The 19,125-nt window shown below is 28.2% G+C and overlaps 1 protein-coding gene across 2 annotated transcripts in view; it reads left to right on the top strand.

Moving 5' to 3' along the window:
• Positions 1-18,836, top strand: part of LOC117328863 — a 35,954-nt gene extending 17,118 nt beyond the window's left edge. For both annotated transcript variants that reach the window (XM_033886447.1, XM_033886448.1), the window contains exon 4: positions 18,009-18,836. In XM_033886447.1, coding sequence (XP_033742338.1) covers positions 18,009-18,196 — 188 coding nt within the window. In that variant the 3' untranslated portion in view covers positions 18,197-18,836. The remainder of the gene's footprint in view (positions 1-18,008) is intronic.
• Positions 18,837-19,125: the final 289 nt, after the last annotated feature.

The raw sequence follows: 19,125 nt of genomic DNA on the forward strand, positions 1-19,125 counted from the left end.
GTGTTGTATTACGTGTATATATAAATGTGTTGTATTATGTGTATATATCAATGTGTTGTATTACGTGTAGATATAAATGTGTTGTATTACATATGGATATAAATGTGTTGTATTACGTGTAGATATAAATGTGTTTTATTACGTGTGGATATAAATGTGTTGTATTACGTGTGGATATAAATGTGTTGTATTACGCTATATATAAATGTGTTGTATTACGTGTGGATATAAATGTGTTGTATTACGTGTGGATATAAATGTGTTGTATTACGTGTGGATATAAATGTGTTGTATTACGTGTGGATATAAATGTGTTGTATTACGTGTATATATAAATGTGTTGTATTACGTGTGGATATAAATGTGTTGTATTACGTGTGGATATAAATGTGTTGTATTACGTGTAGATATAAATGTGTTGTATTACGTGTGGATATAAATGTGTTGTATTACGTGTATATATAAATGTGTTGTATTACGTGTAGATATAAATGTGTTGTATTACGTGTGGATATTAATGTGTTGTATAACGTGTGGATATAAATGTGTTGTATTACGTGTGGATATAAATGTATTGTATTACGTGTAGATATAAATGTGTTGTATTACGTGTAGATATAAATGTGTTGTATTACGTGTGGATATAAATGTGTTGTATTACGTGTGGATATAAATGTGTTGTATTACGTGTGGATATAAATGTGTTGTATTACGTGTGGATATAAATGTGTTGTATTAGGTGTAGATATAAATGTGTTGTATTACGTGTAGATATAAATGTATTGTATTACGTGTGGATATAAATGTGTTGTATTACCTGTGGATATAAATGTGTTGTATTACGTGTATATATAAATGTGTTGTATTACGTGTAGATATAAATGTGTTGTATTACGTGTAGATATAAATGTGTTGTATTACGTGTGGATATAAATGTGTTGTATTACGTATGGATATAAATGTGTTGTATTACGTGTGGATATAAATGTGTTGTATTACGTGTAGATATAAATGTGTTGTATTACGTATGGATATCAATGTGTTGTATTACGTGTAGATATAAATGTATTGTATTACGTGTAGATATAAATGTGTTGTATTACGTGTAGATATAAATGTGTTGTATTACGTGTATATATAAATGTATTGTATTACGTGTATATATAAATGTGTTGTATTACGTATAGATATCAATGTATTGTATTACGTGTAGATATAAATGTGTTGTATTACGTGTAGATATAAATGTGTTGTATAACGTGTAGATATAAATGTGTTGTATTACGTGTAGATATAAATGTGTTGTATTACGTGTAGATATAAATGTGTTGTATTACGTATAGATATAAATGTGTTGTATTACGTGTAGATATAAATGTATTGTATTACGTGTAGATATAAATGTGTTGTATTACGTGTGGATATAAATGTGTTGTATTACGTGTAGATATAAATGTGTTGTATTACGTGTGGATATAAATGTGTTGTATTACGTGTAGATATAAATGTGTTGTATTACGTGTAGATATTAATGTGTTGTATTACGTGTAGATATAAATGTGTTGTATTACGTGTAGATATAAATGTGTTGTATTACGTGTGGATATAAATGTGTTGTATTACGTGTAGATATAAATGTATTGTATTACGTGTAGATATAAATGTGTTGTATTACGTGTAGACATAAATGTGTTGTATTACGTGTAGATATAAATGTGTTGTATGACGTGTGGATATACATGTGTTGTATTACGTGTAGATATAAATGTGTTGTATTACGTGTGGATATAAATGTGTTGTATTACGTGTAGATATAAATGTGTTGTATTACGTGTGAATATAAATGTGTTGTATTACGTGTAGATATAAATATGTTGTATTACGTGTAGATATAAATGTGTTGTATTACGTGTAGATATAAATGTGTTGTATTACGTGTAGATATAAATGTGTTGTATTACGTGTATATATAAATATGTTGTATTACGTGTAGATATAAATGTGTTGTATTACGGGTGGATATAAATGTATTGTATTACGTGTGGATATAAATGTGTTGTATTACGTGTGGATATAAATGTGTTGTATAACGTGTAGATATAAATGTGTTGTATTACGTGTAGATATAAATGTGTTGTATTACGTGTATATATAAATGTGTTGTATTACGTGTATATATAAATGTGTTGTATTACGTGTAGATATAAATGTGTTGTATTACGTGTAGATATAAATGTGTTGTATTACGTGTAGATATAAATGTGTTGTATTACGTGTAGATATAAATGTGTTGTATTACGTGTATATATAAATGTATTGTATTACGTGTATATATAAATGTGTTGTATTACGTATAGATATAAATGTATTGTATTACGTGTAGATATAAATGTGTTGTATTACGTGTAGATATAAATGTGTTGTATTACGTGTAGATATAAATGTGTTGTATTACATGTGGATATTAATGTGTTGTATTACGTGTGGATATAAATGTGTTGTATTACGTGTAGATATAAATGTGTTGTATTACGTGTAGATATAAATGTGTTGTATTAGGTGTAGATATAAATGTGTTGTATTACATGTGGATATTAATGTGTTGTATTACGTGTGGATATAAATGTGTTGTATTACGTGTAGATATAAATGTGTTGTATTACGTGTAGATATAAATGTGTTGTATTAGGTGTAGATATAAATGTGTTGTATTACGTGTAGATATAAATGTGTTGTATTACGTGTAGATATAAATGTGTTGTATTACATGTGGATATTAATGTGTTGTATTACGTGTAGATATAAATGTGTTGTATTACGTGTAGATATAAATGTGTTGTATTACATGTGGATATTAATGTGTTGTATTACGTGTGGATATAAATGTGTTGTATTACGTGTAGATATAAATGTGTTGTATTACGTGTAGATATAAATGTGTTGTATTAGGTGTAGATATAAATGTGTTGTATTACGTGTAGATATAAATGTGTTGTATTACGTGTAGATATAAATGTGTTGTATTACGTGTAGATATAAATGTGTTGTATTACGTGTAGATATAAATGTGTTGTAATACGTGTGGATATAAATGTGTTGTATTACGTGTAGATATAAATGTGTTGTATTACGTGTGGATATAAATGTGTTGTATTACGTGTGGATATAAATGTGTTGTATTACGTGTAGATATAAATGTGTTGTATTACGTGTGGATATAAATGTGTTGTATTACGTGTGGATATAAATGTGTTGTATTACGTGTAGATATAAATGTGTTGTATTACGTGTAGATATAAATGTGTTGTATTACGTGTGGATATCAATGTGTTGTATAACGTGTAGATATAAATGTGTTGTATTACGTGTAGATATAAATGTGTTGTATTACGTGTAGATATAAATGTGTTGTATTACGTATAGATATAAATGTGTTGTATTACGTGTATATATCAATGTGTTGTATTACGTGTAGATATAAATGTGTTGTATTACGTGTGGATATAAATGTGTTGTATTACGTGTAGATATAAATGTGTTGTATTACGTGTATATATAAATGTATTGTATTACGTGTATATATAAATGTGTTGTATTACGTGTGGATATAAATGTGTTGTATTACGTGTAGATATCAATGTGTTGTATTACGTGTATATATCAATGTGTTGTATTACGTGTATATATCAATGTGTTGTATTACGTGTAGATATCAATGTGTTGTATTACGTGTGGATATAAATGTGTTGTATTACGTGTAGATATAAATGTGTTGTATTACGTGTATATATCAATGTGTTGTATTACGTGTAGATATAAATGTGTTGTATTACGTGTGGATATAAATGTGTTGTATTACGTGTATATATAAATGTGTTGTATTACGTGTATATATAAATGTGTTGTATTACGTGTATATATAAATGTGTTGTATTACGTGTATATATCAATGTGTTGTATTACGTGTAGATATCAATGTGTTGTATTACGTGTGGATATAAATGTGTTGTATTACGTGTAGATATAAATGTGTTGTATTACGTGTATATATCAATGTGTTGTATTACGTGTAGATATAAATGTGTTGTATTACGTGTGGATATAAATGTGTTGTATTACGTGTAGATATAAATGTGTTGTATTACGTGTATATATAAATGTATTGTATTACGTGTATATATAAATGTGTTGTATTACGTATAGATATAAATGTGTTGTATTACGTGTAGATATAAATGTGTTGTATTACCTGTAGATATAAATGTGTTGTATTACGTGTAGATATAAATGTGTTGTATTACGTGTAGATATAAATGTGTTGTATTACGTGTGGATATAAATGTGTTGTATTACGTGTAGATATAAATATGTTGTATTACGTGTGGATATTAATGTGTTGTATTACGTGTGGATATAAATGTGTTGTATTACGTGTAGATATAAATGTGTTGTATAACGCGTAGATATAAATGTGTTGTATTACGTGTGGATATAAATGTGTTGTATAACGCGTAGATATAAATGTGTTGTATTACGTGTGGATATAAATGTGTTGTATTACGTGTAGATATAAATGTGTTGTATTACGTGTAGATATAAATGTGTTGTATAACGCGTAGATATAAATGTGTTGTATTACGTGTGGATATAAATGTGTTGTATTACGTGTAGATATAAATGTGTTGTATTACGTGTAGATATAAATGTGTTGTATTACGTGTAGATATAAATGTGTTGTATTACGTGTAGATATAAATGTGTTGTATTACGTGTAGATATAAATGTGTTGTATTACGTATGGATATAAATGTGTTGTATTACGTGTAGATATAAATGTGTTGTATTACGTGTAGATATAAATGTGTTGTATTACGTGTAGATATAAATGTGTTGTATTACGTGTAGATATAAATATGTTGTATTACGTGTGGATATAAATGTGTTGTATTACGTGTAGATATAAATGTGTTGTATTACGTGTAGATATAAATGTGTTGTATTACGTGTAGATATAAATGTGTTGTATTACGTGTGGATATCAATGTGTTGTATTACGTGTGGATATAAATGTGTTGTATTACATGTAGATATAAATGTGTTGTATTACGTGTAGATATAAATGTGCTGTATTACGTGTAGATATAAATGTGTTGTATTACGTATGGATATAAATGTGTTGTATTACGTGTAGATATAAATGTGTTGTATTACGTGTAGATATAAATGTGTTGTATTACGTATGGATATAAATGTGTTGTATTACGTGTAGATATAAATGTATTGTATTACGTGTAGATATAAATGTGTTGTATTACGTGTAGATATAAATGTGTTGTATTACGTGTAGATATAAATGTGTTGTATTACGTGTAGATATAAATGTGTTGTATTACGTGTAGATATAAATGTGTTGTATTACGTGTAGATATAAATGTGTTGTATTACGTGTAGATATAAATGTGTTGTATTACGTGTAGATATAAATGTATTGTATTACGTGTAGATATAAATGTGTTGTATTACGTGTGGATATAAATGTGTTGTATTACGTGTAGATATAAATGTGTTGTATTACGTGTGGATATAAATGTGTTGTATTACGTGTAGATATAAATGTGTTGTATTACGTGTAGATATAAATGTGTTGTATTACGTGTGGATATAAATGTGTTGTATTACGTGTGGATATAAATGTGTTGTAAGACGTGTGAATATAAATGTGTTGTATTACGTGTAGATATAAATGTATTGTATTACGTGTAGATATAAATGTGTTGTATTACGTGTAGATATAAATGTGTTGTATTACGTGTATATATAAATGTGTTGTATTACGTGTAGATATAAATGTGTTGTATTACGTGTGGATATAAATGTGTTGTAAGACGTGTGAATATAAATGTGTTGTATTACGTGTAGATATAAATGTGCTGTATTACGTGTAGATATAAATGTGTTGTATTACGTGTAGATATAAATATGTTGTATAACGCGTAGATATAAATGTGTTGTATTACGTGTGGATATAAATGTGTTGTATAACGCGTAGATATAAATGTGTTGTATTACGTGTGGATATAAATGTGTTGTATTACGTGTAGATATAAATGTGTTGTATTACGTGTAGATATAAATGTGTTGTATAACGCGTAGATATAAATGTATTGTATTACGTGTAGATATAAATGTGTTGTATTACGTGTAGATATAAATGTGTTGTATTACGTATGGATATAAATGTGTTGTATTACGTGTAGATATAAATGTGTTGTATTACGTGTAGATATAAATGTGTTGTATTACGTGTATATATAAATGTGTTGTATTACGTGTAGATATAAATGTGTTGTATTACGTGTAGATATAAATGTGTTGTATTACGTATAGATATAAATGTGTTGTATTACGTGTAGATATAAATGTGTTGTATTACGTGTAGATATACATGTGTTGTATAACGTGTGGATATAAATGTGTTGTATTACGTGTAGATATAAATGTGTTGTATTACGTGTAGATATAAATGTGTTGTATTACGTGTAGATATAAATGTGTTGTATTACGTGTGGATATAAATGTGTTGTATTACGTGTATATATAAATGTGTTGTATTACGTGTAGATATAAATGTGTTGTATTACGTGTAGATATAAATGTGTTGTATTACGTGTAGATATAAATGTGTTGTATTACGTGTAGATATAAATGTGTTGTATTACGTGTAGATATAAATGTGTTGTATAACGCGTAGATATAAATGTGTTGTATTACGTGTAGATATAAATGTGTTGTATTACGTGTGAATATAAATGTGTTGTATTACGTGTATATATAAATGTGTTGTATTACGTGTGGATATAAATGTGTTGTATTACGTGTGGATATAAATGTGTTGTATTACGTGTGGATATAAATGTGTTGTATTACGTGTAGATATAAATGTGTTGTATTACGTGTAGATATAAATGTGTTGTATTACGTGTAGATATAAATGTGTTTTGTTACGTGTAGACATAAATGTGTTGTATTACGTGTATACATAAATGTGTTGTATTACGTGTAGATATAAATGTGTTGTATTACGTGTAGATATAAATGTGTTGTATTACGTGTAGATATAAATGTGTTGTATTACGTGTGGATATAAATGTGTTGTATTACGTATGGATATAAATGTGTTGTATTACGTGTAGATATAAATGTATTGTATAACGTGTGGATATAAATGTGTTGTATTACGTATGGATATTAATGTGTTGTATAACGTGTAGATATAAATGTGTTGTATTACGTGTAGATATAATTGTGTTGTATTACGTGTGGATATAAATGTGTTGTATTACGTGTTGATATAAATGTGCTGTATTACGTGTAGATATAAATGTGTTGTATTACGTGTAGATATAAATGTGTTGTATTACGTGTAGATATAAATGTGTTGTATTACGTGTAGATATAAATGTGTTGTATTACGTGTGGATATAAATGTGTTGTATTACGTGTGGATATTAATGTGTTGTATTACGTGTAGATATAAATGTGTTGTATTACGTGTAGATATCAATGTGTTGTATTACGTGTGGATATAAATGTGTGGTATTACGTGTGGATATAAATGTGTTGTATTACGTGTGGATATAAATGTGTTGTATTACGTGTAGATATAAATGTGTTGTATTACGTGTGGATATAAATGTGTTGTATAACGTGTAGATATACATGTGTTGTATTACGTGTATATATAAATGTGTTGTATTACGTGTAGATATAAATGTGTTGTATTACGTGTAGATATAAATGTGTTGTATTACGTGTAGATATAAATGTGTTGTATTACGTGTATATATTAATGTGTTGTATTACGTGTAGATGTAAATGTGTTGTATTACGTGTAGATATAAATGTGTTGTATTACGTGTAGATATAAATGTGTTGTATTACGTGTAGATATGAATGTGTTGTATTACGTGTGGATATAAATGTGTTGTATGACGTGTATATATAAATGTGTTGTATTACGTGTGGATATAAATGTATTGTATTACGTGTAGATATAAATGTGTTGTATTACGTGTAGATATAAATGTGTTGTAATACGTGTAGATATAAATGTGTTGTATTACGTGTAGATATAAATGTATTGTATTACGTGTAGATATAAATGTGTTGTATTACGTGTAGATATAAATGTGTTGTATTACGTGTGGATATAAATGTGTTGTATTACGTGTGGATATAAATGTATTGTATTACGTGTAGATATAAATGTGTTGTATTACGTGTAGATATAAATGTGTTGTATTACGTGTGGATATAAATGTGTTGTATTACGTGTAGATATAAATGTGTTGTATTACGTGTAGATATAAATGTGTTGTATTACGTGTAGATATAAATGTGTTGTATTACGTGTAGATATAAATGTGTTGTATTACGTGTAGACATAAATGTGTTGTATTACGTGTGGATATAAATGTGTTGTATTACGTGTAGATATAAATGTGTTGTATTACGTGTGGATATAAATGTGTTGTATTACGTGTAGATATAAATGTGTTGTATTACGTGTAGATATAAATGTGTTGTATTAACGTGTAGATATAAATGTGTTGTATTACGTGTAGATATAAATGTGTTGTATTACGTGTGGATATAAATGTGTTGTATTACGTGTAATATAAATGTGTTGTATTACGTGTAGATATAATGTGTTGTATTACGTGTAGATATAAATGTGTTGTATTACGTGTAGATATAAATGTGTTGTATTACGTGTAGATATAAATGTGTTGTATTACGTGTAGATATAAATGTGTTGTATTACGTGTAGATATAAATGTGTTGTATTACGTGTATATATAAATGTGTTGTATTACGTGTGGATATAAATGTGTTGTATTACGTGTGGATATAAATGTGTTGTATTACGTGTAGATATAAATGTGTTGTATTACGTGTAGATATAAATGTGTTGTATTACGTGTAGATATAAATGTGTTGTATTACGTATGGATATAAATGTGTTGTATTACGTGTAGATATAAATGTGTTGTATTACGTGTAGATATAAATGTGTTGTATTACGTGTAGATATAAATGTGTTGTATTACGTGTAGATATAAATGTGTTGTATTACGTGTAGACTGTAAATGTGTTGTATTACGTGTAGATATAAATGTGTTGTATTACGTGTAGATATAAATGTGTTGTATTACGTGTAGATATAAATGTGTTGTATTACGTGTAGATATAAATGTGTTGTATTACGTGTAGATATAAATGTGTTGTATTACGTGTAGATATAAATGTGTTGTATTACGTGTAGATATAAATGTGTTGTATTACGTGTAGATATAAATGTGTTGTATTACGTGTAGATATAAATGTGTTGTATTACGTGTAGATATAAATGTGTTGTATTACGTGTAGATATAAATGTGTTGTATTACGTGTAGATATAAATGTGTTGTATTACGTGTAGATATAAATGTGTTGTATTACGTGTAGATATAAATGTGTTGTATTACGTGTAGATATAAATGTGTTGTAATACGTGTAGATATAAATGTGTTGTATTACGTGTAGATATAAATGTGTTGTATTACGTGTAGATATAAATGTGTTGTATTACGTGTAGATATAAATGTGTTGTATTACGTGTAGATATAAATGTGTTGTATTACGTATGGATATAAATATGTTGTATTACGTGTGGATATAAATGTGTTGTATTACGTATGGATATAAATGTGTTGTATTACGTATGGATATAAATGTGTTGTATTACGTATGGATATAAATGTGTTGTATTACGTATGGATATAAATATATTGTATTACGTGTGGATATAAATGTGTTGTATTACGTATGGATATAAATGTGTTGTATTACGTATGGATATAAATGTGTTGTATTACGTGTAGATATAAATGTGTTGTATTACGTGTAGATATAAATGTGTTGTATTACGTGTAGATATAAATGTGTTGTATTACGTGTAGATATAAATGTGTTGTATTACGTGTAGATATAAATGTGTTGTATTACGTGTAGATATAAATGTGTTGTATTACGTATGGATATAAATATGTTGTATTACGTGTGGATATAAATGTGTTGTATTACGTGTGGATATTAATGTGTTGTATTACGTGTAGATATAAATGTGTTGTATTACGTGTAGATATAAATGTGTTGTATTACGTGTAGATATAAATGTGTTGTATTACGTATGGATATAAATGTGTTGTATTACGTGTAGATATAAATGTGTTGTATTACGTGTAGATATAAATATGTTGTATTACGTGTGGATATAAATGTGTTGTATTACGTGTAGATATAAATGTGTTGTATTACGTGTAGATATAAATGTGTTGTAATACGTGTAGATATAAATGTGTTGTATTACGTGTAGATATAAATGTGTTGTATTACGTGTGGATATAAATGTGTTGTAATACGTGTAGATATAAATGTGTTGTATTACGTGTAGATATAAATGTGTTGTATTACGTGTAGATATAAATGTGTTGTATTACGTATGGATATAAATGTGTTGTATTACGTGTGGATATAAATGTGTTGTATTACGTGTAGATATAAATGTGTTGTATTACGTGTAGATATAAATGTGTTGTATTACGTGTAGATATAAATGTGTTGTATTACGTGTGAATATAAATGTGTTGTATTACGTGTGGATATAAATGTGTTGTATTACGTGTAGATATAAATGTGTTGTATTACGTGTAGATATAAATGTGTTGTATTACGTGTAGATATAAATGTGTTGTATTACGTGTAGATATTAATGTGTTGTATTACGTGTAGATATAAATGTGTTGTATTACGTGTAGATATAAATGTGTTGTATTACGTGTGGATATTAATGTGTTGTATTACGTGTAGATATAAATGTATTGTATTACGTGTAGATATAAATGTGTTGTATTACGTGTAGATATAAATGTGTTGTAATACGTATGGATATAAATGTGTTGTATTACGTGTAGATATAAATGTGTTGTATTACGTGTAGATATAAATGTGTTGTATTACGTGTAGATATTAATGTGTTGTATTACGTGTGGATATAAATGTGTTGTATTACGTGTAGATATAAATGTGTTGTATTACGTGTAGATATAAATGTGTTGTATTACGTGTAGATATAAATGTGTTGTAATACGTATGGATATAAATGTGTTGTATTACGTGTATATATAAATGTGTTGTATTACCTGTAGATATAAATGTGTTGTATTACCTGTAGATATAAATGTGTTGTATTACCTGTAGATATAAATGTGTTGTATTACGTGTAGATATAAATGTGTTGTATTACCTGTAGATATAAATGTGTTGTATTACGTGTAGATATAAATGTGTTGTATTACGTGTAGATATAAATGTGTTGTATTACGTGTGGATATAAATGTGTTGTATTACGTGTAGATATAAATGTGTTGTATTACGTGTAGATATAAATGTATTGTATTACGTGTAGATATAAATGTGTTGTATTACGTGTGGATATAAATGTGTTGTATTACGTGTGGATATAAATGTGTTGTAATACGTGTGGATATAAATGTGTTGTATTACGTGTAGATATAAATGTGTTGTATTACGTGTGGATATAAATGTGTTGTATTACGTGTGGATATAAATGTGTTGTATTACGTGTAGATATAAATGTGTTGTATTACGTGTAGATATAAATGTGTTGTATTACGTGTGGATATAAATGTGTTGTATTACGTGTAGATATAAATGTGTTGTATTACGTGTAGATATAAATGTGTTGTATTACGTGTGGATATTAATGTGTTGTATTACGTGTAGATATAAATGTGTTGAGTTACGTATGGATATAAATGTGTTGTATTACGTGTAGATATAAATGTGTTGTATTGCGTATGGATATCAATGTATTGTATTACGTGTAGATATAAATGTATTGTATTACGTGTAGATATAAATGTATTGTATTACGTGTGGATATAAATGTGTTGTATTACGTGTAGATATAAATGTGTTGTATTACGTGTATATATAAATGTGTTGTATTACGTGTATATATAAATGTGTTGTATTACGTGTATATATAAATGTGTTGTATTACGTGTAGATATAAATGTATTGTATTACGTGTGGATATAAATGTGTTGTATTACGTGTAGATATAAATGTGTTGTATTACGTGTTGATATAAATGTGTTGTATTACGTGTAGATATAAATGTGTTGTATTACGTGTGGATATAAATGTGTTGTATTACGTGTGGATATAAATGTGTTGTATTACGTGTAGATATAAATGTGTTGTATTACGTGTAGATATAAATGTGTTGTATTACGTGTATATATAAATGTGTTGTATTACGTGTAGATATAAATGTGTTATATTACGTGTAGATATAAATGTGTTATATTACGTATAGATATAAATGTGATGTATTACGTGTGAATATTAATGTGTTGTATTACGTATGGATATAAATGTGTTGTATTACGTGTGAATATTAATGTGTTGTATTACGTATGGATATAAATGTGTTGTATTACGTGTGAATATTAATGTGTTGTATTACGTATGGATATAAATGTGTTGTATTACGTGTAGATATAAATGTGTTGTATTACGGGTGGATATAAATGTGTTGTATTACGTGTGGATATAAATGTGTTGTATTACGTGTAGATATAAATGTGTTGTATTACGTGTAGATATAAATGTGTTGTATTACGTGTAGATATAAATGTGTTGTATTACGTGTAGATATAAATGTGTTGTATTACGTGTAGATATAAATGTGTTGTATTACGTGTAGATATAAATGTATTGTATTACGTGTAGATATAAATGTATTGTATAACGTGTAGATATAAATGTGTTGTATTACGTATGGATATAAATGTGTTGTATTACGTGTAGATATAAATGTGTTGTATTACGTGTGGATATAAATGTGTTGTATTACGTGTAGATATAAATGTGTTGTATTACGTGTGGATATAAATGTGTTGTATTACGTGTGGATATAAATGTGTTGTATTACGTGTGGATATAAATGCGTTGTATTACGTGTGGATATAAATGTGTTGTATTAGGTGTGGATATAAATGTGTTGTATTACGTGTGGATATTAATGTGTTGTATTACCTGTGGATATAAATGTGTTGTATTACGTGTGGATATAAATGTGTTGTATTACGTCTATATATTAATGTGTTGTATTACGTGTAGATATAAATGTGTTGTATTACGTGTAGATATTAATGTGTTATATTACGTGTGGATATAAATGTGTTGTATTACGTATGGATATAAATGTGTTGTATTACGTGCATATATAAATGTGTTGTATTACGTGTAGATATAAATGTGTTGTATTACGTGTAGATATAAATGTGTTGTATTACGTGTAGATATTAATGTGTTATATTACGTGTAGATATAAATGTGTTGTATTACGTATGGATATAAATGTGTTGTATTACGTGCATATATAAATGTGTTGTATTACGTGTAGATATAAATGTGTTGTATTACGTGTAGATATAAATGTGTTGTATTACGTGTTGATATAAATGTGCTGTATTACGTGTAGATATGAATGTGTTGTATTACATGTTGATATAAATGTGTTGTATTACGTATAGATATAAATGTGATGTATTACGTGTGAATATTAATGTGTTGTATTACGTATGGATATAAATGTGTTGTATTACGTGTCAATATTAATGTGTTGTATTACGTATGGATATAAATGTGTTGTATTACGTGTGAATATTAATGTGTTGTATTACGTATGGATATAAATGTGTTGTATTACGTGTAGATATAAATGTGTTGTATTACGGGTGGATATAAATGTGTTGTATTACGTATGGATATAAATGTGTTGTATTACGTGTAGATATAAATGTGTTGTATTCCGGGTGGATATAAATGTGTTGTATTACGTGTAGATATAAATGTGTTGTATTACGTGTAGATATAAATGTGTTGTATTACGTGTAGATATAAATGTGTTGTATTACGTGTAGATATAAATGTGTTGTATTACGTGTAGATATAAATGTGTTGTATTACGTGTAGATATAAATGTGTTGTATTACGTGTAGATATAAATGTGTTGTATTACGTGTGGATATAAATGTGTTGTATTACGTGTAGATATAAATGTGTTGTATTACGTGTAGATATAAATGTGTTGTATTACGTGTAGATATAAATGTGTTGTATTACGTGTAGATATAAATGTGTTGTATTACGTGTAGATATAAATGTGTTGTATTACGTGTAGATATAAATGTGTTGTATTACGTGTGGATTTAAATGTGTTGTATTACGTGTAGATATAAATGTGTTGTATTACGTGTAGATATAAATGTGTTGTATTACGTGTAGATATTAATGTGTTGTATTACGTGTAGATATAAATGTGTTGTATTACGTGTGGATATAAATGTGTTGTATTACGTGTTGATATAAATGTGTTGTATTACGTGTTGATATAAATGTGTTGTATTACGTGTGGATATAAATGTGTTGTATTACGTGTAGATATAAATGTGTTGTATTACGTGTAGATATAAATGTGTTGTATTACGTGTAGATATAAATGTGTTGTATTACGTGTAGATATCAATGTGTTGTATTACGTGTGGATATAAATGTGTTGTATTACATATGGATATAAATGTGTTGTATTACGTGTAGATATAAATATGTTGTATTACGTGTAGATATAAATGTGTTGTATTACGTGTAGATATAAATGTGTTGTATTACGTGTATATATAAATGTGTTGTATTACGTGTAGATATAAATGTGTTGTATTACGTGTTGATATAAATGTGTTGTATTACGTGTAGATATCAATGTGTTGTATTACGTGTAGATATAAATGTGTTGTATTACGTGTGGATATAAATGTGTTGTATTACGTGTAGATATAAATGTATTGTATTACGTGTAGATATAAATGTATTGTATTACGTGTGGATATAAATGTGTTGTATTACGTGTAGATATAAATGTGTTGTATTACGTGTGGATATAAATGTGTTGTATTACGTGTGGATATAAATGTGTTGTATTACGTGTAGATATAAATGTGTTGTATTACGTGTAGATATAAATGTGTTGTATTACGTGTAGATATAAATGTGTTGTATTACGTGTTGATATAAATGTGTTGTATTACGTGTAGATATAAATGTGTTGTATTACGTGTAGATATAAATGTGTTGTATTACGTGTGGATATAAATGTGTTGTATTACGTGTGGATATAAATGTGTTGTATTACGTGTGGATATAAATGTGTTGTATTACGTGTGGATATAAATGTGTTGTATTACGTGTAGATATAAATGTGTTGTATTATATATGGATATAAATGTGTTGTATTACGTGTAGATATGAATGTGTTGTATTACGTGTGGATATAAATGTGTTGTATTACGTGTGGATATAAATGTGTTGTATTACGTGTAGATATAAATGTGTTGTATTACGTGTAGATATAAATGTATTGTATTACGAGTAGATATAAATGTGTTGTATTACGTGTAGATATAAATGTGTTGTATTACGTGTATATATAAATGTGTTGTATTACGTGTAGATATAAATGTGTTGTATTACGTGTGGATATAAATGTGTTGTATTACGTGTAGATATAAATGTGTTGTATTACGTGTATATATAAATGTGTTGTATTACGTGTAGATATAAATGTGTTGTATTACATATGGATATAAATGTGTTGTATTACGTGTAGATATAAATGTGTTGTATTACGTGTGGATATAAATGTGTTGTATTACGTGTGGATATAAATGTGTTGTATTACGTGTATATATAAATGTGTTGTATTACGTGTGGATATCAATGTGTTGTATTACGTGTGGATATAAATGTGTTGTATTACGTATGGATATAAATGTGTTGTATTACGTGTAGATATAAATGTGTTGTATTACGTGTGGATATAAATGTGTTGTATTACGTGTAGATATAAATGTGTTGTATTACGTGTGGATATAAATGTGTTGTATTACGTGTGAATATAAATGTGTTGTATTACGTGTAGATATAAATATGTTGTATTACGTGTAGATATAAATGTGTTGTATTACGTGTGGATATAAATGTGTTGTATTACGTGTGGATATAAATGTGTTGTATTACGTGTTGATATAAATGTGTTGTATTACGTGTAGATATAAATATGTTGTATTACGTGTAGATATAAATATGTTGTATTACGTGTGGATATAAATGTGTTGTATTACGTGTAGATATAAATGTGTTGTATTACGTGTAGATATAAATGTGTTGTATTACGTGTAGATATAAATGTGTTGTATTACGTGTTGATATAAATGTGTTGTATTAAGTGTGGATATTAATGTGTTGTATTACGGGTGGATATAAATGTGTTGTATTACGTGTGGATATTAATGTGTTGTATTACGGGTGGATATAAATATATTGTATTACGTGTGGATATAAATGTGTTGTATTACGTGTAGATATACATGTGTTGTATTACGTGTAGATATACATGTGTTGTAATACGTGTAGATATAAATGTGTTGTATTACGTGTGGATATAAATGTGTTGTATTACGTGTAGATATAAATGTGTTGTATTACGTGTGGATATAAATGTGTTGTATTACGTGTAGATATAAATGTGTTGTATTACGTGTAGATATAAATGTGTTGTATTACGTGTAGATATAAATGTGTTGTATTACGTGTAGATATCAATGTGTTGTATTACGTGTGGATATAAATGTGTTGTATTACATATGGATATAAATGTGTTGTATTACGTGTAGATATAAATATGTTGTATTACGTGTAGATATAAATGTGTTGTATTACGTGTAGATATAAATGTGTTGTATTACGTGTATATATAAATGTGTTGTATTACGTGTAGATATAAATGTGTTGTATTACGTGTTGATATAAATGTGTTGTATTACGTGTAGATATAAATGTGTTGTATTACGTGTAGATATAAATGTGTTGTATTACGTGTGGATATAAATGTGTTGTATTACGTGTAGATATAAATGTATTGTATTACGTGTAGATATAAATGTATTGTATTACGTGTGGATATAAATGTGTTGTATTACGTGTAGATATAAATGTGTTGTATTACGTGTGGATATAAATGTGTTGTATTACGTGTGGATATAAATGTGTTGTATTACGTGTAGATATAAATGTGTTGTATTACGTGTAGATATAAATGTGTTGTATTACGTGTAGATATAAATGTGTTGTATTACGTGTAGATATAAATGTGTTGTATTACCTGTGTATATCTTTAGAAACTTAATCCCTTTTCAAGGTTCTCCATGTAAATATATAAATCATAATGACAGTATACGGTTTCGCTGAAATGCATGCAGTAATATGACAAACTATATAACTTAAGTTTTGAGTGATTTTGGATACATACATTGATCATAAAGATTGTACCTTACAAAGAATATTATATTCTAAAGAAGGTAAAGCAGTGAACATATAATCTTGCAAAACATCTTAAGATCGCAAGAAAGATTAGATGGGCTTTATAACTGATAATTGTTATAGTCACATTACATTTCTCTAACATATTTTGTATCACTTTCATAAGTATTTTAATTGTCTCTATGGACGTTTCTACATGTAATACAAACCTATGGTAGGATATGATTTGTTTCGATAATAGTACTTAATTCATATACATGTATGTATATATGCTTTGGTCATTCTCTACACGAAGTGCTAGATACCGTATTGATTTATTTTTCTGTGTTGGTGTGGTGCGAAAGTAATTTATGATTTTAATCATTGTAAATATTCACATGTTTACTGATGAGCCGGAAGACTCAAGGAACTGAACCTCTGTCTTTGTTGACATCACTACATACACAGATATATATATATTGAAGTATGTGTTACTTACATAGTAATTGTCATTACAGGACTCACAGGGGAGCAGTTGTTCGCCGTCATGCTGGGTGGAGTGTTGGGTGTGGTCGTGATATTTGGATGTGTGTATTACTTGTATACACGTGACCATAGTATATACGACTGTGGATCCTACGACATCATCAAACGCTGCTGTACAAAATGTAAACACAAACCTGAAACGAGTAATTTGCCAAAATAGTTGACGCAAAGAAAATCATTTACTGGAGAAATAATTATAAAAGCATATTTTTTCATTGAAAGTGTTATTTCCACTGATCGCTACTGTACTTTATCATCGAAAGTGTTATTTCCACTGTTCGCTACTGTATTTTATCATCGAAAGTGTTATTTCCACTGATCGCTACTGTACTTTATCATCGAAAGTGTTATTTCCATTGATCGCTACTGTATTTCATCATCGAAAGTGTTATTTCCACCGTTCGCTACTGTATTTTATCATCGAAAGTGTTATTTCCACTATTCGCTACTGTATTTTATCATCGAAAGTGTTATTTCCACTGTTCGCTACTGTATTTTATCATCGAAAACTTGACAGTTAGTGTTCTGATGACTCCACCATTCGGCAGTGGTAATGCTTTACCGTGACGCTTGCTTTTCCATCACATGTGAATTCCCCACACCGGTAGATAGTTTCTGCCCTCATGCTGTATCTAGGATTATATGTACGAACCGTTCGTATCCTATATACATATCACCGAGAAAGGTATCATCTCTATAGGAACCACGGAACCAAATTATTTCCCACCACTGTACTGCTTAAATGGAGTTTTCAACGCTGGTCTACTAGGCATAATTTTGAAGAATGTCATCTCGGAAACCTTTAAATAGAATGATTAAAAATTCTACCAATTTGAATTTTTTTTATATGGGGGCCACCATCTTGTATTGAATTCAGCACCAAAAAATCATCTAAATTTACAACAAAATACACACTTAATTAACTCCCCCTGACAAAAACAGGCTGGGAAAAAATAACCTTTTTTTCTATATATTTTACATCTACATGTATTGCCCAGCCCACACATAAATCTTTGGAAACTTCTCTCACCTAAATATCCAATCAGTAGGCCCCGATGCATTCACCTTCCTATTGCCCAAATGGGGAAA

This window comes from Pecten maximus, chromosome 6, assembly GCF_902652985.1.
Source record: "Pecten maximus chromosome 6, xPecMax1.1, whole genome shotgun sequence".
Taxonomy (NCBI): domain Eukaryota; kingdom Metazoa; phylum Mollusca; class Bivalvia; order Pectinida; family Pectinidae; genus Pecten; species Pecten maximus.